General features: G+C 35.9%; 1 protein-coding gene across 9 annotated transcripts in view; it reads left to right on the forward strand.

The window, feature by feature from the left end:
- The window catches only part of LOC131437244 (FH1/FH2 domain-containing protein 3), a 328,287-nt gene that overhangs the window by 258,926 nt on the left and 45,723 nt on the right, over nt 1-23,638 (forward strand). For all 9 annotated transcript variants that reach the window (XR_009230740.1, XR_009230739.1, XR_009230741.1 and 6 more), the window contains one exon: nt 20,932-21,340. Coding sequence is in view for 6 of the 9 variants with exons in the window: in XM_058606462.1 (XP_058462445.1) it covers nt 20,932-21,340 (409 nt within the window). In the remaining 3 variants the exon portion in view is untranslated. The remainder of the gene's footprint in view (nt 1-20,931; nt 21,341-23,638) is intronic.

The raw sequence follows: 23,638 nt of genomic DNA on the forward strand, positions 1-23,638 counted from the left end.
CGTGAATACGAAAACAAATGACATGTTCCTTAACACTTCCGAATATCAATTAGTTGATCAATTGTATGATATATGTATGCAAGCATTCCCTATTTTGCATTTTTCGCAAAAAACAAAAAAGGCTTCACTTGATCTCGATTACTGTGGATTTCACAGAGCGAAAAGTGCACGAATCTAATCAAACAGTTCTAGATTTGCACTAAACTGAGGTTTTTAACCTTCGATTTGCGAAGAAGAAATCCTAATAGTTCTTTAGGAAACTTTTAGAGCCATTAGAACGACTGATTTTGTGCGATGCTCCCCACCGTTGTCCTCTTTTCGTTTTTTTACCTTTTTTATGTATATAAAAAATAGGTATAGAATTCGCTCAAACTAGTCGCAAATGAAAGGTCTCACCGTTACCCAGAACGCTATTGAATGGTTTTGAGATAGGATGTTCACTTTTTGAGTTATACGAAGTTTTATGTCAAAATTTTCGTTTTTTTGAAGGTATCTGTCACAATTGACCTTGAAAGCAGAATATATTTTCAGACTTAGAATTCGCACGGTAATACCTATTCAACAAGCCATAGATTGTTAAAGTAAGCGTTGTGTAAGCGACTTTTTCCCCTATTCCAGGAGTAGAAGTTTTGAGTGCTGTCTGGCAAAGAAAGGCTTGGGAGCAACATAAAACACGATTTTTTATACTGTTACATACATTTGTTTCTAAGTACCCAAAAGACTGTGTACAGCATGATATTTTGCCCCGGACCGATTTTAGCACGGTTCGTTTTTGGCAACATAATCGTTCGAATATGACATATGAAAACCAGATGATGGCAGAATTTTCGAGTTGAAAGCAATTCCATAATTATATTGATTTAAACTATTTACAGCAATAAATGATGGAAAAACATAACAGCCATTCCATTCGAATCAGTTCGTCGCTCCACTTCATACTCAGCAAATGCGTGTGTGACAAATAATTTCACTCAATTTTTTTCGGAAATTACTCAACCGTTTTCTACAAACTCAGATTCATATGAAAAGTCGTATACTCCCAAACAAGGTTCCTGAATTATGTTTGGTTCCGAACCCTGGTTTCGGAACTACTGAACTGTGAAACGAAATTAAAACTGTGTAACTCATTTTTCTCGTAGATGGCTGAACCGATCTAAGATTCAAATGAAAAGCTCTAAGATTCTATAAAACTTCTTGTTTTTCAGTCAGATCCAACTTCCGGTTATGGAGATACAGGGTGATTAGTATAAAAATGTCTATTTCACACAAATTAATCAGGTTTATCGAGTTAGCAGATTTGGATAGTCGATAACCAAATAAACTTTCACTATAATTTTTGGTTGTGTTCAGTTTCCGTTTCGGAAGGCACCCAAAAATTTTATTCGCACTACGATTACTCAAATATGTCTACAATGATTTTCAAATATTTTGAAACAAATGTAAACTATACAGCTACTCTGAATTTATCTGACTTCGGCCATACCGATTTTAGAATTCCGTTTCTTAAAGCTCAGTCGTTTTCTTAAAAAAAGCCTAATCGAATTTCAGAAACAAAAGTTCAAATTAAAATAAATCTAATTTTATCCAATTCTAACTTCCGATTCTTGAATTGTAGGATGATGAATATTTAAAATTCAAAGCGATATAGAAGATGACAATCCCGAAAAGCTTTAAAGTTGGACTCAAAAATATTGCAATTTATTCGTCATATGGCCATACGAATCGGTTTCGGTTATGCTGGTTCCTGAATATCGGCTCTGGAAGTACCTTAAATTACATTAAACTCTAAAGTGAAAATTACTTCGACATATCATGGAATGTTTAATCGATTGTTACACTTTTAGATTTAAATTCGATCCGATTTGCAGTTTCGACATTACAGATTAATGAGTGATTAAAATCTCAAATTGCCACTTAAAACGACTGACATTAGAATAATGTCATGAAAACTGAAACACCGAAAAATATTCATGCAAAAAACTCATGCGGATTGATAAAAAAAAGGTATCATCTCACTGCTAGGTGGATTAAGCACGTTTTTTTAAACCAATGCAAACGAATCGGAGCTGTGACGTAAATGCTCTTGTCGTAAGCGAAGCTAGATTTGCAAACGACACACAATACATCTGCTCGCAGTGGCGATAGAATCCAAACTGATCTAATTTTCGTTAAGAGGTTTCTTTTTACGTGATTTCGTTTGTAGCTTTTCACTAATGGGTGGTCCTAACGGCTATAAAAATAGCAGAATATAGAATTTTAATGTCGATTATTTCATTTCGGATTTGCATAATTTATTAAAAGAAACTATCAATATGCTGTAGGGATTCGTTTCTAGCATTCACAAGGACCAAATTGAGGAACTCACTGCGATATTCACCACTTGTCGGAACATTTTTCCCGGACGATTTGTTGTACAGCAGCAGATATTTTGTTCTCTTCCTTAGAACGCGTTCTGATTGGCTGGTGTTGACATGGGTCAAATGAGACTAGTTTTTCAATAGTGTACTATTGAAATACTTCAATAATGTTGCTATACACGTTTAAGTTGAAAATTTTCGATTCTATTGGTGGTTAGATTATATAAATCCTTTCACAGATCACTGAGCTATGAGCTTTCAAAATACGAGAAAGGCAAACGCGCCTTATGAAGTTAAATTTTGAATTGTTTGAGATTATGTCACACAACTGAAAATTTTATCATAAGATTTTGATCATATTTCCGATGGCATGTAGCAAAAATTGTGTTGATTCGTTAGATACAACAATAGATATTCACGATCAAAAACTTATCACTTTCTCAGAGGGTAAATTTTGAAAAGCGCCCCATAGTAAAGTAAGTCATATTCACAACAAAAACTAGTTTATCTAAAAGTATTTGATGCGTTTTTAATTCCTGAAGGTGTTTAAATTTTCTTTTACCAAAGCCGACAGTGCTTCACATATACTTTAGATTTTGATATGAGTAGTTCGTGAAAATAAATTTGCCAGATAACGATATTTTCATCACTCAAAATCCAGATATTGTTGAGTTGAGCAAAAAATAATGTCCAAATAATAATTGATGACTTTGCATCTGTTTCTTAACAGTTTCACAAGATTTTGACGTACTAAACAATCGTCAATTTTTTGATGCTTTAATAACTATATCGAGTAAAACGACTTGAATTGATCAGTTATGTTTGCGAGATTCGTTACTGCCAGAAAAAAATAATATGTTCCTATCGACATTAAAAATCTGCATAAATGAGACAGCCTAAACGAAATATTTAAGCGGATCTTCATAGTATGTCATGTTCGTCGACCACAGAAAAAAAATTGCCCGATCAAGTATTACCGGGAATTCGTCCTGAGAGCCAGCACACATGGCCTAACACACTTAATTGAAAATCGAAAATTGTTCGACAGCCTGACGGAAGGAGTAAAGCAGAAGCGAAATAATTGCAAAAACCTCGTGAATATTACACAGCAAAGGGAAAACAATCGATGGGAAGCAGCACTCTTGATAACTGTAACGGTCAAGGTTGCGCGATAAATGCGGTACCTGTAATTTCCGAACGGCAATATTTATATACCTATTAACCGTAGCATGTGTTTAGCGGCACTTGCGGTACGACGACGACGGCCGCTCCTTTCATAACTGAGGGGGAATAAATTGTGTCACCAGTTCCTGCCAGTGCGGCGTCGATCGTCACCTCACCGGGTGTTGAAACTGTGTACAGCACTCAGCATGTGGTATCTACGGTTACCCAAAGCCCGTTTGCTTTTTTTTGTTGTTCGTTTGTTGTTTTGCGTGCGATAAAATGGTTCCAACCGAAGGGTTACTTTTTTTTTCCTCTCCAGTCACCACCAGATTGCGAAGCCATTTCACATTCCTATGGCTTCCGAGTACCTGTGTTCAGTGGGCCGCTTGTGAAGTGGATTGAGTGAATGTGTAACACCGGACGTAGGACACGCATTCCGGAGGGTAGCGAATCGTTTGAAATTCGGTAATATTGCCGTATGGAGTTCTGGTTGGGAATTTAATACTGGTTTGGATATTGTCCGTGAATGAATTATTTCAATCACACGAGATGTAACTAAACTTCGTAAATATTTTACACTCTTTTTTTCAGAAGAAAACTGGTTCCGAGGGGTCTTAGAAAATATTCAGTTCAAAGCAAATTTGGACCAAAACATCTCCCCATTGGCCCCGGCACAGTCACAGTCGATAGCAAATCATTCTTCGCTCATCTTCACGGTTTTTTTTTTACTTACAAATAAGATTCGCGCATTTGATTGTAGTTTCACTTTTCTCACCTTCGCCCACGTTCATATCAATCCAAGACCCCAATTTTGTGATTGAAAACAGCAGCGGCCAAATGGAAGCCCCAAACGCTCATGAGCTGGTTGTGGAAGATTGGTTGATTCTCGAATGAAACTTTCTTCGAGAATTGCGCTCAAACAGATGGTCCTCCCACCGTTGCAACAGAAAGGGCGGACCTTACCGCCGCCGTACGTGCCTTACCCTGGGATGGTTGCGAGGAGGTCAAGGTAAAAGGCGAAAGTGCTTTCGTTCGGCACGACCCGAACCCGAACCACGGAACCGGCGGAAGCACCAGAGCACAGCAAATATTAGACTAACGATATTGACTGAGGCTTGAAATAATTTCGCCTGATCAGCATGATAATGAAATTTAATGGCATATTTCAAATGCCGAGCCTGTCGAACATCCATTGTTAGGCAGCAAATCTCCAGGTAGCTGCCTCTTTTGTGGGGGAATCCAAGTCGAACAGAAGTGAGATGCAAACGATAAAACAGACTCATAATCAATTGAACTTTGGCATCCCATTTATTGAATTTATTTGAATTTTCCAGCCACGGAGCAGAAGAAAGTGAGTCGTTCGAGACTGCTACCTCCGACGACGAGTTGAGGACGAAAACCTGTAGCAGCGAAGAAAAGAAATTGTTCCAATTTTTTTTTTGCACTCTACAGCTCCTACCTTCGAGAAAGAATCATATCCTAAATCAATATCGCTTGCTTGCTTGCTTGCTGGGTGCGGGTCGGAGACCAGTCTTTCAGAAGCGCACCAAGCCAGCAGCACCAGGTTGAAAGTGAAATTCAACTAACGAGCCAATGATTACAATCGTTTCACGGGAGATTGTGTGAATTAGGTTTTAAAGTACCATTATTTCAGGCTTTGGGCCATAGTTATTGATTCGATTAGTGCTATAGTGCAATAGCTTTTCGATTTAATTACTCTCACTGCTTGTTTTGCATGGTTTACTCAATTAGGTCAGTTATTTTTTTCTGTACAAAACACGAAAAGAAATAATAACAGATTTTGACAACATGAATTTCATTGTGTGTTGGAGGAATCAATTTCAATTGCAATGCTCCCCGCCGTCATTTCAATTGCATTTTATGCCTTGCAGCTTAAGCAGTGTGCCTTTAAACTTATATTTTAGCTTCAAGACATTTATGCTTATTTATGTTAGCTTCAAATGGTCGATTATCGTGTTAGAGAAGGAAAAACAACCGAATTGTGGCAAATTAAAATCTAAGTAACGTCTTGGGTCACTCGTGTTTTATCGAAAAGTATTGAATGCATTTAATTAAAAAAAAATTATTGTAAGCAAAGTAACTTCCTCAGCATCTAAAAAATTACTAAAAAAAACGTCGAGTGAATGTATTATTTGTAGAAATCAATTCCTCTTCAAATAATTTTGTCTTGAAATTTGTTGCGACTTACTTCACTATGGGGCGCCTTTTCAAAATTTACCCCGTACAACAAGGGGTAGAATTGAATCGTGAATGTCTCCTGTTGTATTTGAGGCAATAACATTATTTATTTCTCCATACTATCGGAAATGTGTTCAGTAATTTATGAAAAAATTCCAGTATTATGAGATATACCAAAATAACTCAAAGTAGAGAATTTCTCAAATGTTTAGTATGAACTAGCATTACGGTTTAATTCAGTGCCAAAACAAGGCGCGCAAAATTCCAAACACATCGTGCATGCAATATGTATCGTGCAAAACCAATACATAGAAATACACCAAATATTTTCAGTGATTGAATTCTGTGGGCTTACGACACATTTCGTTTGCTAGTAAAACAGTAGAGTTGACGAATTCGTCATCAGTTAGTATGAATCTCATAAATTCTTATAAATTACAAGTTTACAAATTCAAACAGCCAAAACCGAGCAGATTATTGGAAATTGGTATTGAAATTCGAAAAAGCGACAAAATCAGAATCGACCTTCTCCGATTTGGACGAAACTTTACACATGGCTTCAGTATGGCAAACCATAAGTTTTGAACCGATTGAGAGGTCAATCCGACTCACGACTGATTTTTAAAAAGGGCATATGTATTTTTGCATTTCACAAAAATTGCCTTTTTCAAATCGTTGTAACTCGGAAACCGTTAATTGTAAAAAATGGCGTTCAGAAAAACGTTATAGGGAATCAATAGGGCACTCTAAAAAAAATATACAATTTAATTTTTTTCTCAATAATTTCAAAATGAATTAAAAAAATTGAATTAAGAAAAAATCAGGGTTTCGATTTTTTTTGAAAATTTTTATTTTGAAGCTCTTATTAAAACCTACAGATTGATGGCTATCCCATCCGTGCCTTTTGAAAAATTAAGAAGTTACAGCTAGAACAATTTACAGATATTTTCGGAATTTCAATTTCTCGTTGAAAGATAATCATTTAAACAGTAGAATATTATTCTACAGGTTGAAGGCAATAAATTTGTTCATGATATCCTTTCTTCTAAAATTAGCTGTTCTTGAGATACTTGGATATTTAATTATAACACCATTTTTTATATTTCCATCAATTGTTTATTTGCTTGCTATATCTACAATTATTACGTGTACATGATTTTTAAGGTTTTATTTATGTCTGACGAAGCTGCCTCGCAGTACAAAAACAGAGAAAAATTTGCAAGTCTCTGTGAATTTAAATCAATGTATAACATTGATTCTGAGTTGCATTTTTTGCAACTTCTCATGGTAAAGGACCATGTGATGCACTTGGGGGTAATTTAAAGCGAATGGCACGACGTGAAAGCTTGGCTAAACTACATGAACACCCAATCACAACTGCAAACAATTATATGAATGGGCAAAGCAGCGACGTCGAGATCCATTCACGACCATGTCTTTTTGTTGCGTGTCACAAGAAGAATATGAACGGGGTGTGACCGAGTGGAGTAGTGATTATAAGGATACTAAAATGATTCCAGGTACACAGAAATACCATTCTTTCGATCCGATTTCAGATACCACAACCTTTACAAGACTGTATTCGAATGACGATGCACGTAGTACTCATACAATTTTGAAAAACATAAAACCTTAAATATAATAAAGAAATATTCATGTACACGTAATAATTGTACATATAGCAAGCAAATAAACAATTCATGAAAATATAAAAAATGGTGTTATAATTAAATATCCAAGTATCTCAAGAACAACTATTTTTAGAAGAAAGGATATCATGAACAAATTTATTGCCTTTAACCTGTAGAATAATATTCTACTGTTTAAATGATTATCTTTTAACGAGAACTGGAAATTTCGAATATATCTGTAAATTGTTTTAGCTGTAACTCGTTCATTTTTCAAAAAGCACGGATGGGATAGTCATCAATCTGTAGGTTTTTATAACAGCTTTAAAATAAAAATTATCAAAAAAAAAAAATTAATTTTTAACTTTTTCGGATTATTTTGTAATTATTGAGAAAAAAAATCAAAAAATTTTTTCAGTGTATATTTGTTTCAGAGTGTCCAATCGATTCCCTAAACTTCTTTTTGAACACCATTTTCGTACAATTAACGGCTTCCGAGTAACCACGATTTGTAAAAGGCAATTTTGGTGAAATGCAAAAATACATACGTCCTTTTTAAAAATCAGTCGTGAGGCGGATTGACCTCTCAATCGGTTCAAAACTTATGGTTTGCCATACTGAAGCCATGTGCAAAGTTTCATCCAAATCGTAGAAGGTCGATTCTGATTTTGTCACTTTTCCGTCTAATCATTCCATTTGCCAAACCTAACCCAGTTTCCACTCTAACTACTGTCAAACCGTTTGTTTGAAGTCAGTTTCGAACATAGTTTCAACGTTGTTGAACTGAAAATCGAGTCAGTTTCGAACCTGGTTTTTAAATCAGTTTTACTCAAACCCCCGTTGCTAAGTGCGAAATCAACACAGTTTCGTGAAAAGTGTTTGTTTGATGAAACTACCTCGGGTCAGTTTCAGTTTTTTCAAGCGAAAACGACATTAGTAAAAAATATGAATATTGAATTTGTGAGTAAATACCGTCTTAGTGATTTTTTTCTCGAAGAACGGTATTATTCATAGTTTTGTCAATTGCAACAATAATAAATTTAATTGGACGTGTAGGTAGCCTCTCTATGCCGACCGAAGCAGAACTGCTGCTGAACAAAATGCGAGGTGTCATCTTATGCTCTAAACCGTCGGCCGTGCAAGAGGAATCAAGACATCATTATGGCCTGCTTGTTTACTAAAAAATTTGAAATGAGAATATTGGAAAACCTAAAAAATTGTAAATGTTTTAAATTTACTTCCTCACTTTAATTTTCTAATGTTTGTATAAGCTGTAATATTTTTTCCAGTGAACTCGATTGTTTTCCTACAATTTTGTTCGGACATTATTCGAAATCGAAAAGTTTCCGACCTACAAATGTTCAAGGGGTTATATACTTTTTGGTGTGAGAACAAATGAATGAAAAATGGCGGATCCCGGGTAGAAGTGATTTGTAAACCAAAAACAAATATTACTAAACAAACCAAATATCTCAATGGTAGCAATTAACACTACTTAGTTTGGAATAAGAGTTAAAATATCAAAAATCGTAACAAAGTTTGCAAGAGAAAATTGCAACGAAATGTAAAATTATGTCAGATTTGCGTAAAAGGAGGTAACTTAAAGGGGGGGGGGGGGGTCTAAACGTTTAAAAATATCATCATTTTTGAGAATTTTTTTCAGAGTTATCGTGCAACAAAATAAATTATTTTTTTTTTTTTGCATGATAAAAAGCATCATTCGAACAACATTTTGTAATTTTCTCGTGGAAAAATATTGAGAAATAAGTACGTGAGGAGGTATTTTTAAGAACGCTTCTTAAAAATCATGATTTGCGGTGTCCACTGTATCTCAGCGCAGACTGATAAGAAGTCAACAAATCAAAGCAGCATAGATAGAGTAGATGTTTTTCTAGACCCCAACGTTTGACTTTTTTTTAAATTTTTGGTGGGTGTTCAAAGTGAAAACTACGATTTTTCACGAAAGAATTCGTCATTTTGTAGCTGTAAAACCTCCCCAAAGTAACAAACAAGAAAAAAGAAAACGTTGGGGTCTGGTTTTTTTATGAGTAGAAAGTGTGCGCAAAATTTGAAAAAAAATTGGTTCAGTAGTTTTTGAATGACGATGGACACGGACTTTCAAAACCTGCTTTCGAGAAAAACGCGTTCAAAGTTTTCTGTCTATAAAATCAATGGAAACAATTAATTACTCCAGGGAGCCCCTAGGGTCTAACATTTTCACAAAATCATATTTTTTCTTTTGTATTATTTTAAAATGAAACATTTCAAGAATGTTTTGTCAAGTTTTTAGGTCAATCGAAGCAGAAATCTTGGGCCTGTGCGCCGAGCTCTTACTTTTTCGCAGTATGAGATAAGCAAAGATAAAGGCCCATAACTTGCAGAGTTTTATTCCAAAAGGCTTGAAAATTTCACAGAATATTCTTGAAATGTTTTACTATGAGCAAATACAAAGAAAATAATAAATATTTTTTCAAAAGTGTTAGACCCTACCCGCCCCTTAAAAAGATGTTCGTAAACGCAGGCTTGGAAGTGCTTCTTTCTTTCAAAAAACCACGACGTTGAGTGAACCGAATCAAAACAGTTACTTAATTTACCGAAATCCAAATGTTTAGAAGATGTTTACCGATATTTCAGCAAACTGATATCTTTGGTTAGCTGAATTCGATAAAATGGTCGATTGCTGTTAAACACGGCATAACATTTCGAATCGTTGGAAATAACCAACGAAGAATTTCTGAAAAAGATATTTTTCTGAAAATTTCGTTTGGTTTTCGCTCTACTTAGCTTTCACGATATCTTTGTTCATCAGATCAAAAAAAAAAAATTAAGTGTCAGCTCTAGGTTATTTACACCTTGGCAAAGTTTTGTCTAAGTGTGTTGGATAAGCTTATAGATCTTACTAAAATATCATCATGGATTCAGGTTTTCTGAATGATTTGATCATCGAATAACCCCCCCCTCCCCCCACCCCCCTTTCTCAACGAATTTTCTCAGGGGGCCCGTAAGTTCGAAGATTCATACCTTTGGACCATATTTTACTCGTGGAGTGGAGTCGTTTCACCACAAAATGCTAAACAACCCAGCTGGAATAAATATCACCATACTTGAACATCCGAAATCTTCGCAATTTCTTACGAAATATAATCTGCGAAAGTTATCGCATCACAACAGTACTCTGCATGTGCCGTAATTCCCGAGATCCCGTTCACCCGGTTGGCAGCGGCTGAAACGACCAATCAAATTAGCGTAAGCATACATAAAATGGTAATCCACGGTTTGAGTCATTTCTCGTTTCTGCCACCATTTAAATTTCTTTCACACATCTGACCGCTCATCGGTTCACAGCGATATGTTGATCTCGACTTGGGCCTTGGCAGGTTCGGTTCACAGCGTGGCGGCACGTACGGATATGCGCCATTGGTTGAATTTGCATAAATTTGGCATTTGATTAAAATTCAAACGATCGCTCTTCTGGCTACCGGGGATCCGGCGCTGGTCGTTTGTTGTTCTTTCCCGGCGAAATTGATCTGTTTAGCATTCTGGCGATGGATTCTTAGTTCAGTGAACCGGTGCATAATTTCTGGCTAATTGACATAAATCTATCCGAATGGTTTTGCATTACCTTGGATTGATTTTTCGTTACAGCGCGTTCGTACTTATGTAGTTATGTTTCAAGCGTTTGAGCTATTACATGAGATGGGATAGTGATACAATGCAGTGATTCGATTGATCAGCCACAGAATTTCGTCGCACGAGTAGAAATCCTTTTCTAAAAACTGGGCACAAATGATACTAAAAAGCAACATGAATAATAAGACTGGTATCAGGAGATCGTTTCACGTAAGCCAAACATGCTTGATGTGTTTTGAAAAAAATACTTAGGCTAATGAATACATCAATACATGCATCTCTTAGGGGACGGGTACAGCGTGATGGGTAAGTCGATGCCTTTCACGCAGCCTGCCTGGGTTCGATTCCCATCCCCGCACATAGGGTCAGAAAAATTTTCTGGCCCGAAGAGACGAATGACCTTAAGGTTAAAACCTCTATAATCGAAATAAAATAAAAAAAAATGCATCTCTTAGAATGGAAATACGACACTGGACCACCGTGAGGGGAAGGGGAAAGGAAGGAATCCCCCCGGCCCGGACCATTCAAGGGGGCCCGAAAATTCTAAGATTCAATATTGTTATTTCTTACTTCATAACAAAAAAAAATCAAAAAATTGAAAAATCGGTTTGCGAAATAATTTGTTAGAACAATGTATTTAAAAATCTCTTGATTCGATGATATTCCCATGCACACAATGTTATTTAATTCTCATGTTTAGGGGCCCGAAAAAATGGCAGTCCCCCGGGCCCGAATTCTATCTCGGTAGCTTTAAAATCGACGTCGGATATTTAGAAAAGAAATCGAGTGTCTAAAAAAATAAAATTTGATTGAAAAAGTTATGCAAAATGTTTAAAATATCTGAACATTTAATGAAATTTTTAGATAACAGCGCAATTTTTGTTTTTGTAATTGACAACCGTAGTGAATTCAGGCTAAGGTTTCGTATTTCGCTCAAATTTTTATTCATGAGATATTTATAAATCTTCTGAACCTTTCAAATTACACTTGAATTTTGGAGTTTCAAGGTCTTCCATTATTTATGAAACCCTTATATTTTTATACCTATTTAGTACAATAGGTACACAGCCTTGTCCATTTATGATTTACTTCAATTTCTTACATGAAGGAAATTCATAAAATTCGTAAAAGCTTTATAAACTTAAAGAAATATTTCCTAAAAACGTTCAACAATTTCTTTATACTATCTTTACGTTTCGTCTTAGACTCGTCAGTGCAGAGCAGTTCAAATTGAACTGCTTACTGCGAACTTAAACAGTTCAATTTGAACCGCTAAGCAGACGTAAAGTTATTGCTATTTGCAACACACTTGTAATAAGCACCGAAGTGCTAAGTCTTTCCTGACGTGCCGAACGAAAACAAGTTTCGACTAATACTGGCCGATTCAGATGGTCATTTAGGGGTTAACCTTATTTTGTGCTAGGGCACATAACCAATTTCACTATCTTTACGTTTCGTCGTTTACGTCTGCTTAGCGGTTCAAATTGAACTGTTTAAGTTCGCAGTAAGCAGTTCAATTTGAACTGCTCTGCACTGACGAGTCTAAGACGAAACGTAAAGATAGTGAAATTGGTTATGTGCCCTAGCACAAAATAAGGTTAACCCCTAAATGACCATCTGAATCGGCCAGTATTAGTCGAAACTTGTTTTCGTTCGGCACGTCAGGAAAGACTTAGCACTTCGGTGCTTATTACAAGTGTGTTGCAAATAGCAATAACTTTACGTCTGCTTAGCGGTTCAAATTGAACTGTTTAAGTTCGCAGTAAGCAGTTCAATTTGAACTGCTCTGCACTGACGAGTCTAAGACGAAACGTAAAGATAGTGAAATTGGTTATGTGCCCTAGCACAAAATAAGGTTAACCCCTAAATGACCATCTGAATCGGCCAGTATTAGTCGAAACTTGTTTTCGTTCGGCACGTCAGGAAAGACTTAGCACTTCGGTGCTTATTACAAGTGTGTTGCAAATAGCAATAACTTTACGTCTGCTTAGCGGTTCAAATTGAACTGTTTAAGTTCGCAGTAAGCAGTTCAATTTGAACTGCTCTGCACTGACGAGTCTAAGACGAAACGTAAAGATAGTGAAATTGGTTATGTGCCCTAGCACAAAATAAGGTTAACCCCTAAATGACCATCTGAATCGGCCAGTATTAGTCGAAACTTGTTTTCGTTCGGCACGTCAGGAAAGACTTAGCACTTCGGTGCTTATTACAAGTGTGTTGCAAATAGCAATAACTTTACGTCTGCTTAGCGGTTCAAATTGAACTGTTTAAGTTCGCAGTAAGCAGTTCAATTTGAACTGCTCTGCACTGACGAGTCTAAGACGAAACGTAAAGATAGTGAAATTGGTTATGTGCCCTAGCACAAAATAAGGTTAACCCCTAAATGTCCATCTGAATCGGCCAGTATTAGTCGAAACTTGTTTTCGTTCGGCACGTCAGGAAAGACTTAGCACTTCGGTGCTTATTACAAGTGTGTTGCAAATAGCAATAACTTTACGTCTGCTTAGCGGTTCAAATTGAACTGTTTAAGTTCGCAGTAAGCAGTTCAATTTGAACTGCTCTGCACTGACGAGTCTAAGACGAAACGTAAAGATAGTGAAATTGGTTATGTGCCCTAGCACAAAATAAGGTTAACCCCTAAATGACCATCTGAATCGGCCAGTATTAGTCGAAACTTGTTTTCGTTCGGCACGTCAGGAAAGACTTAGCACTTCGGTGCTTATTACAAGTGTGTTGCAAATAGCAATAACTTTACGTCTGCTTAGCGGTTCAAATTGAACTGTTTAAGTTCGCAGTAAGCAGTTCAATTTGAACTGCTCTGCACTGACGAGTCTAAGACGAAACGTAAAGATAGTGAAATTGGTTATGTGCCCTAGCACAAAATAAGGTTAACCCCTAAATTTCTTTATAGTTTTTAAGTGTTAACAGTACTATGCCATTATATTTATTAGCATCTGTATCAGAGCTAATAAAAGTCATTTTTATTAACTAAAAATAGGTGCAAATGACGATAAATAAATATCACTGTCAGCTCCGCTTGCAAATTATGAGAACGCGATCCTTTTCCAGTCAACGACATAAACGTAACAGTAGCTTTAAAATTGTGTTCTTTCTTTCGTTTGCCCTTTCAGTCATTTTTGGTTTTCAGTTAAAATTGCATACTGTGCAGTCTCGATAATCAACCGAAGTTTTGAAAATCGATAATGACAGGAAACGATTCACAATGCTTTTTTCTTATTGGTGTTCGAATTTGTAGTAGTTTTGGTTTCCAAAGAGGTTCAAAAGCTCTCCCAAAACTTAACAAAATAATGACTCTTTCCTATAAATATTACGAATTTCGAGCCAACTCGATTTGTTGTTCCAAAAAGTCACTTTGCATACTTTGTTTTTTTCTCAAAATTGATCCACACTGTCTTTTAAAAAGAGTTAAAAACTATCAACCAATATATTTTAAATTTCATACAAAAAAGTGTTCACTAGTGATTTTCACAAAATAAGTATAATTTTTCAATAAAAATACTGATAAACTTCTTATCGAGTCCTACACTGAAAAAAATTGATTTCAAAAATTTGAAATCGATTTACAAAACAAACCCATTATTGATTTTGATAAAATTTTGTCCCAAAAAAGGTGATTAAGTTACCTACCAACCGATAATTCAAGGAAAAAAAGTTTTTCAAACAAAGACTATTTCTTGTCCGAACTGAATTTTATATCTAGTGTCTTTTTATTACTAAACGAATTCCACACTGAAAAAAATCGATCTTAAAAATTCGAAGTCAAATTACAAAAAATGCCCCTCTTTATTTCAATGAAATTTTGTCTCAAAATCGATAATTATCGATTTATTCATTTTAGTTGGTTTGACGTAAAAGCCGCCATAACTAAGTTCAGTTTTGCAATGACTAAGCGGAAACATATATTGGAGAAGCCAAATACTGTGTCTGACTGGCGTTAGTTCAGTTTTCGATAAAAAGACACTGTAATAAAATAAAACTGTTTTTTTTTTGTAAACTGATTTTAAATTTTTAAAGTCCATTCGATATGGAAGGCTTTAAGTCTTTTTATTGGATTGACTGATTTTGTTAAAATTCCTAGTATAATACTTTTTGTAGGCTTTGTCATTTAGTTTAGCCTTATTTAAAAGACAGCCTAGATCAATTTTGGAAAAACCAAGTATGCAATGTGATATTTTAGGACAAATTTTAATGGTCCAGAAAGGTTTATTCAAATCTGAAAAAAATCTGCCAACTGCTTTGTAGCGTGAAATTCGGCACATTTAATTCAATTATAAAATGGATAATTTTCAACAAACGATTTTATTCAAAAAAAATGTCAAGTAATGTTATACATATTTCCATGCGTATGATAATTGATCATCATATTCTGTTCCCAAGGAAACTTGTTGACTAAGCATCAACGCAATTGCAATTGTGTATCTACCAAGCAAATGTATGTGGTATTTTCCGTTCACTAAGTGGCAAAATATCTAATGCGGCTTCGCCACATCGATTTGATTCGTGTGCTGTGCGACCTCGCTACCGCTTATTCGGACCTAACTAAAGCAAAGAAACCTAGCTTTGAGTAGACCGGGCAAACGAGGCGGTTACATGTTTGTATGCAAAAGGGTGCCGCTTCCGATCGGCGTGGTCGGCGGCCAACTCAGCCAGCGGCGCCTCGGCGGCTTTATGCCGCCGAGCCATCTTGGCTTCGGTTATGTGGCTGCGCCACAGCAGTTATACTGGAGGCATAATAACACAAAAAATAATAATATGATGTATTCGAAATTACCCTTTCGGCGAAATGTTCCTTTCGACGAAATGACACTTTCGGCGAAATGACCCTTTCGGCGAAACGACTCTCGGTGAAACGACTTTCGGCGAAATTGCTTTCGGCGAAATGAACCTCTCCCCAAACAAATATGTAGTCCTACCTCATAATTAGTATTTTTCATCCAAGAAAACCTTTATGCGTTATTTGCGGAATGTATTTAACTATATTTTAAAATTTGTTAAAATTGTTAGTAATTGCTATCCACCTGATGGCGTTATGTACCTTTCTCATTTTACTCATATTCTCATATTATTATTGTATTATTAAAAAAGGCGGGAGGGTCATGTCAGAGACATAACTGGACGATGTGAATACGAATAAAATTGACGTGCTTTTTCCACACTTCCGAATATCGATAATCGCACGTACTAGTTGATTGATTAAGTGAATTTTGCAATCGTTCAACGCGTCACTTGCTTAATTGTAACGGTACAATTATAAGGCGGTAAACAACAGAGCAAAAAATTACAAGGTTGTGTAGGGGACAAGACCGATTAAATCAAACATGCAATGGTTCAAATTCATTCATAAATTGAAAAATCCACAACGAATCGTTTTCAGCCATCTGACTTACTTGTCAAATCCATCTCGAAAATACAAATTGAATAGCAATTTGAAAAAATTATCGCAAACTGAATTTTATTGAATTTAGTCATGTGCACTTTAGCACAAATCGGAACCCAAGAGGTTCCAAACTCGCAAATGACTACTATCTGTTGGCGGCCAGCATTCGTTACTTTCGGCACGTCAGAATAGACATTGCACATTTAGTGTAAAATAAGTGCGTTGTAAAGAGCAATGACTTCACATCTGCTTAGCGGATTATGTTGATCCGCGAGGTGGCATTAGTAGGTCAACATAATCTGCTAATGCACTGATGAGCTGAATGCGAAACGTAAATAATTGAATTTAGGAATTCTAAAATATAAATTATTGATATCCTCTCACCAAGCGTGAAAATGGTATCTATAGTGCCTTAAAAAATCATTAGAATGGGTAAAATATTATTCACTTATGTACTGATATGATATGTACTTTACTAAATAGATATTTGTAGTGAACATCTTACAAGCCAGTATAAAAAAGATCTTGTTTTAATATTATTCAGTTCTTTTATAAAATGATACCTACTTGAAATCAGCTAGATGAAGATTTTGGGTATAAATTGAAATAGTAAGTGACTGTTTTACTAGCGAACAAAACATGTCGTAAGCCCACTGAGAATATACTTCTAGAACCGGGAAACAGGAACCAATATATTCGAAATCAAATTTTTCGGCCATCAACTGATTAGACGTACACATTTTAAGAATCGACTAGTTATTATTATTATTTTATTATGAAACAGAGAAAAGCCAGCTGGAGCTAGTTAAATTTAAACTTTCTCTCCAACAGGCATAAAACCTCCTCATTTTTTTTCATTAACAGATTACAATGATCCAAATGATACATAAACATTTTAAACTATGTCTTAGAAACTATCAAATGATATTAATACTTAGAACTCAAAATTAGTACTAGATGACTGAGGGACGGTCTTTTTAGAGCGGGAGTGATGAGAGTCAAATACGTTGGAACAGTTGTTAAACAGATGGCATGTGCTAGTCAATGGTTCGTAGTGACCGTAGGTGGTTTTAGATGTGGGCAGCCTACCCAAGTAGCACGTTAAGTTGCTGTCCTGTATTTTTCTACAGTTTGTGCAATTTATCAGATTAGTTCATATTACTATTTTAGTAACTGTTGTGTTATGGAAAAAGCGCAATTTTACTGTGTTGTGCAACATATCTTAAAGTTCTTTCGTTGTCACGAACATTTATTCACAATTATTGTGCAACTAATACAAAAACTCATGCATCGACCCCATTGCAAATGCAGCAATTAAATCAGCGAAAAAACAACTGTAAAACTACTACGTAATGTAAACAAGAATTGAATTGATGTTTACAAAAACATAGCTAACATAATTTCTAATGAGTAAGTTTCACATTTGATTTTCAATACAACTGCTCGTAACACAAAAATGGAACTTTAAAAATATTCTGCACATAAATAAATGGTAATACTACATATTGTAGAATTGATCTGTTGTGTTTTAGTAAATAGAAAATCGACAACGAACTGCATTTTAATGGTAAAACATGTCGTCGTACGCCTGAAATTTTCAAGCGCCTTTGAATGTACGTGTTTTGATGATTTTTCATCTATTTCTATGCAAATAACAATCTATTCTTTTCAATGAATATGATCGGAATTGTGTTCAAAATATGTATAAGAAAGCCATCAAATATTCATACACCTTTCCAGACGATTTTAATCACATTGACGTTTCAATTAATCTGAAAAATCTTGAAATGAATTGTTCTTCAATATTTTCCAATATGGCATCGAGGGTAACAGTGTGTTGGAAAGAAAATGGTTCACCTCACGTAATGATTTATTTCACCAAAATAAATGGAAATATAAAAATGTAAATATTGCAAAGAGAAATTTTTGATTTTATTTTTATCAAAATAGTTGTTTTTATTTTTATCAAACTAGTTGACTTAAACAACAAAACAGTCTAGTCATTCATCTTAGTGAACCCGACATTTGTGATACGCACTGTAGGTATTATTTTGGTGAGCCCATGTGCTTTAGTTGCAAAAACAAGTTGCTCAAGTGGTAATATATAGCTATGTGAGTAACTATGATGAACTTAACTTTTCATTCACTATCTTTGAAAAGTGATGTCAGGTCTGTTCATTTTTTCGCGAGATGAAAAGCGAATACATTTGATTTTTGTTTTCATTGCGTATGCAATGATGTATTTCTGAAATTTTATGATAATATTCTCATGTCGGCAAGTCTTACGTTCATTTCAAGTAGATAATCCTGGTACACCTTATTTGCAAGTTTCGAATTGTTTTTCTAAAAATGAAGAAAACTGCACACACTGACCTAAAATTTCATGAGGCAGTCAAGACAATGCGGACTCGGCAACAAAATAGTTTTTACTGCGAGGTTTTCAATTCGGTTTATCAGTTTTTGCCTTGCGGAAAGCATAATATCACTATCACAAGAGATATACAGCCATTTCGGCATATATTGTGCTCGATACAATTATGACAACCATTTGGAAAATTTCTGATACGTTGAACAATTGTTTTAGTTACTTCGTTTTTACATGACGATGTGAAAATTTTGGCAGAGCTTCTATAACTACTAGTGCAACGTGGGCAAGTTGGTGATTTGCTGCACAATTGTTTTAGATATATGTACTTAAAATTGTTCTATAGTGATTTTTTCGGTATTATCGTGAAACTTAACAGATATAAGTTGCACAACCGATTTTAATATATTTAAAAATCTTTTTGAACATATCTAACATAAAAAACAATTCTAAAACAATTGTAGAACCTCTTGAAATTTCAATAAGTTACATTTGCTACTTGGGTAAGAAAGAGTTGAAACCGGAGAGCACGGTGAAAAAAGTTCAAAGAACTTTTTGTTCGTTTTTGTATCGCCGTTTTTGTATGAAACAAGCTCCTTAAATTGATTTGTTCACGTATTACCCTGTAATTCCGAAATCGGAAGTCATATCCTAATAAAATTCAATTGCGTTCTATGGGATAGTAGGATCTTTCAGTCGACAATTACTTGTTGACATCTCAAAAAGTATTCCAGCGCTAATCAATCTAGTTTAACTATAAGCTTTTGCAATCCCCGGAATTGTTCTTTCTGTTGTGCCATCTTAGAGGCGCCATCTGTGTAATTAATCAATGTATGTAGTTTGTAAATACTGGACGGCATTATAACAACCGCGCACAATGTACATGTACGGCAGAAGTTGGCTCAATCAGGTTTCTGTTAAGATCTAGACTGCATCAAGAGACGAATAACTGTTAATAAATTTAACATATCGACGAAGTTTAATGACATCGACTCTGTATTACGCTTCATTTTTACGTTGAGTATACCACATTTTTTTGGGTAGATCTCGGTTATATGCTTTCTCAAGAAACTAGAACATTTTTATATATTTGAAATCAATAGAGCACTGGACAAATTAATCTGTATTTTATTGGTAGAAATACGCACCTTTATCTACTCAAATTGATGCGTGAATGTATTTCCAGTGACAAGTTGAATAATATCGTAAATCGCAACTAAGTTTACCAAGTTGAATAATTGATATGATTACGCAAGTCTCCTCACAACCCAATCAATATCAAATTACTATAATACCAGAACACCCAACTCCCTGAAGGTAGCAACATCATAATCGTAATAATTCACAGTAACCATAATGCACAAGGTTGGTTATTAATCATTCATTAGGAAGTGAATCGCATCTCCTGTTACGCCTACATCATTTTACTCCACAAGTTATTAGTAGTGTGTAGTTAGGCCAAAACATCTCGGCGCTGTCGAACGGTCATGCTGCAACAGTCAAAAGAGAAAGGATTGCTTCCAGTAAAATTCACTTCCCCTTTTCAATCACCGGTCACCAGTAGTCGTAGCCGTAGTTGCATTTAAAGATGCACAATTTCAAAGCCAACCTCTATCCTAGCTCATACGGACAATCCTTCTTCCACTCATGCAGATTGAACTGGAACTACCCAAACAAGGCCCCACTCAAACATTGCTTCTAATGTGGGAGCAAAAGGATTCCTTCACAACGGTGAAAAACAGTTATGTGGAGGTGGGAGGCTGCAGTTTATAGTTCGCTTTCCTTCGGGGTTTGGTATGAAGAGGAACAATTTTACTTGGCATTGTTTATCTGAAAGTTTTACCGAGTGGAATGAAATACCTGAACCAACAGAATCAGGGCCATTGAATGAAAGGTAATCGCCGGAAAAGTTCTTTCATTCCGGAGCCCTGCAGGTCGGTCGGAAAGTTTGTATCACTTTGTCAGCCTTGTCTTTCCTGCCCTGACGGGGTTCAGCCGTTCGTTGTATTGAATGGCATTTTTATGGATCTTTGCGATTGGATTGTTTTGCAATATGACTTACATTTGTGTACGTTTCGAAACGAACTTCTATAAAAAACTTTATTCCCAAAGAAATACTGTTTTGGGTATTTGACAAAAAAGTGTTCAACGACGTAGAGAACTAAGCCAGGATTTTTTTTTGCTTTTCAGAAAAACTACTTTCATCGGAGGGACGAGAATTGCGGCGGGCGCTGTTTTCATTGAAGCAGATATTCCAGGAGGACAAGGATCTGGTGCATGGCTTCGTGGCACTCGGAGGCCTCAACTGTCTGGTGCAGATTGGCAACGAAGCCGATCAAAACTATCAGAACTATATTCTCCGGGCCCTCGGACAAGTCATGCTGTACGTGGATGGCATGAACGGGGTAATGAAACACTCACCCACACTGCAGTGGCTGTACTCGTTGATCGCATCCAAGTATCGGCTAGTGATCAAGACTGCCCTGAAACTGCTGTTGGTGTTTGTGGAATACTGCGAAGGGAACTGTTATCTGATGGTCAGTGCGATTCGCTTCATCGATATGGCGCGTGGGGTGGTGCCTTGGAATAATATTATGAGGTAAGTGTTATTCTTGTAGTAAAACGTCTTAAACAGATCCAACGATGTGCATACTGGAAACATGCCCCCATGTAAAGATTGTACTCGTAAAAAATGCAATAGACAAATATGATCACCAAAACTTTTGAGTATCTCAATAATTATCTTGAACTAAACGATAATTATCAAATCCTTTGCAACACTTGCACCATCATCCAACACACACTTTCATTCTCTCTTTCTTTAAATCCTTGTTGTTCTTGAATACCTTCTCTGTTTACCGCAGCTTGTCCTTTATATTCGCCCGGCATTGTTCAATTGAGCGAAGTGTCTTCGATATATTGTTTTTAACATCGTTGGCTTCGGACCACACTTCATTACAGGTTTTGCGTAGTAGCACGATGCCAGAACCGACAAAACAGCGTGTCATCTTCTTGGAACCAGAAGAATGGCAGCAGGTGCTTCTGGAGGAATTCTTTTTTACACATATAGAAGTTGAGCTTGCCACACACACACAGTTCGCCTGCCAAACAAAATTCTTCTTGGCAAATTTGTCAACATTCTTCTTCAGGAAACATCCAGGTGGGACTGGCCAACGGAAAATTCTTGATCGGGGATCTTCTGGGCGCCCGCTTTAATGTACGCGCTTTGTCATTCTTCACTATACATTTCGGTTGCACCAACTATGATATTCGCCTTTTCCTAGTGATCTACTTTAATTTACCTTTTGATCAAAATTGTCCCGGATTGGTTCAATTAAACCGCGCGCGTAAACCTAATCGGTAATTCTTTTTTCCTAGGTTGGTACAACATTCTTTGACATTCCTGTTAAGTTTGAGCGGGATATGTCAATTAGTGTGTGTTTGGCAGCTGTTTATTTACGACACGAAAAATTTTTATGGCTATTTTTGCTATGGAAAAAAATTGAAATTTTGTGAAGTTGCAGAATCGTTTTTGGGTATGAAACGCGTCGATGCCAAGCTCGTACCAAAAAAGCTGATTTTTTGTAACTGAAACATGAAACGATAGTCATCGCTCAACCACCGTATTCGCCAGATTTGGCCCCCTGTAACTTTTTCTTTTGGAAGATTAGATTGACAGATGGAATGCCTCAAAATTTACCCCTTTAGAGAGTAATAAGTTTTTGATCGTGAATATCTCTTGTTGTATCTTACGTATCAACATAATATTTGCTGCATGCCATCGGAAATATGATCATAATTTTATGATTAAATTTTCAGTTGTATGACAGAATCACAAATATATTAAAATTAACAATCTTTAGATAAATGTACCGTAACAATTCTGAAAGCGAAACAGTAAAAGTTTCAAAATTCTCTCAATCAACCACTACGAACGATTACCATTTTTATTCGTATTCACGCCCTCCAGTTATGCCTGTGACATTACTCATGCGCCTTATTTCAACTGGTTGTCACTCGAATTTCAAAACTACTGCACGTATCAACATAAACCAAATGGCATTTTACTCGTTAGATATCTCTCTATGGTTGGAACTAGAATCACACATTGTTCATTGTTATTTAAAAAAACTTATTCACAATCAAACAAATTTTAAACAATAAGTGGTTTTTCTTAGAAACACGTTTTTTGGAGAAACCTGGCCTTAAAGTCTGAGGCCAGTATGCTTTAGAGTGCTTCAGAAGGCTCTTTTCATGCTTCAAATATAATTTTCTCAGAAGCGTTTTATAAAACTAGTTTAGATTATTCTGTGAAAAATTCAGAATATTTCATTGACTTTAGCGGTCGGGAAAGTCTTTCTTCTGAACGAAGAATTGCATAGATAGAAACAACATCTTTCAACTTGATCATTGAATATTTAGAATTCCAAAGCATGCCTCTAAAATCTACCATAACAATGTTCAAGTTTAGATGCAATTAGTGCTTAAAAACATAGGTGTTGTCACTATAAAAACGAAATGAGGGTTATTTTTGTGAAAGTGAATCGATTTCCATGCATCCGCCATTTTATCTACTTCAGTGTCCTGGTACCGTCACGAATGAAATCAGCTCAGCAAAGCTGCCAAACAAGCGGTGTGTGTGTGATTGACCTATACCAAGCACTGTCTGGCAGCGGTTTACAGAAAAAAAGATCATTAGGTTAAATAAGGGTTTTTGGTTTGTATAAAGTACATATCTTATGATCAAAAAAGAACCGGAATTTTCATTTTAAAATTCCCGCGATTGTCCAATCGGTAAACTTTATTCTCTCAACGTTGGCAACACTTTTATACACATTCTGTCAAATTTTGACGCATATCGTACGATTAGTTTTTGTTTGGCGTCTATACAAAGAAG

The sequence above is a fragment of the Malaya genurostris genome, chromosome 3 (genome assembly GCF_030247185.1).
Source record: "Malaya genurostris strain Urasoe2022 chromosome 3, Malgen_1.1, whole genome shotgun sequence".
Lineage (NCBI taxonomy): Eukaryota > Metazoa > Arthropoda > Insecta > Diptera > Culicidae > Malaya > Malaya genurostris.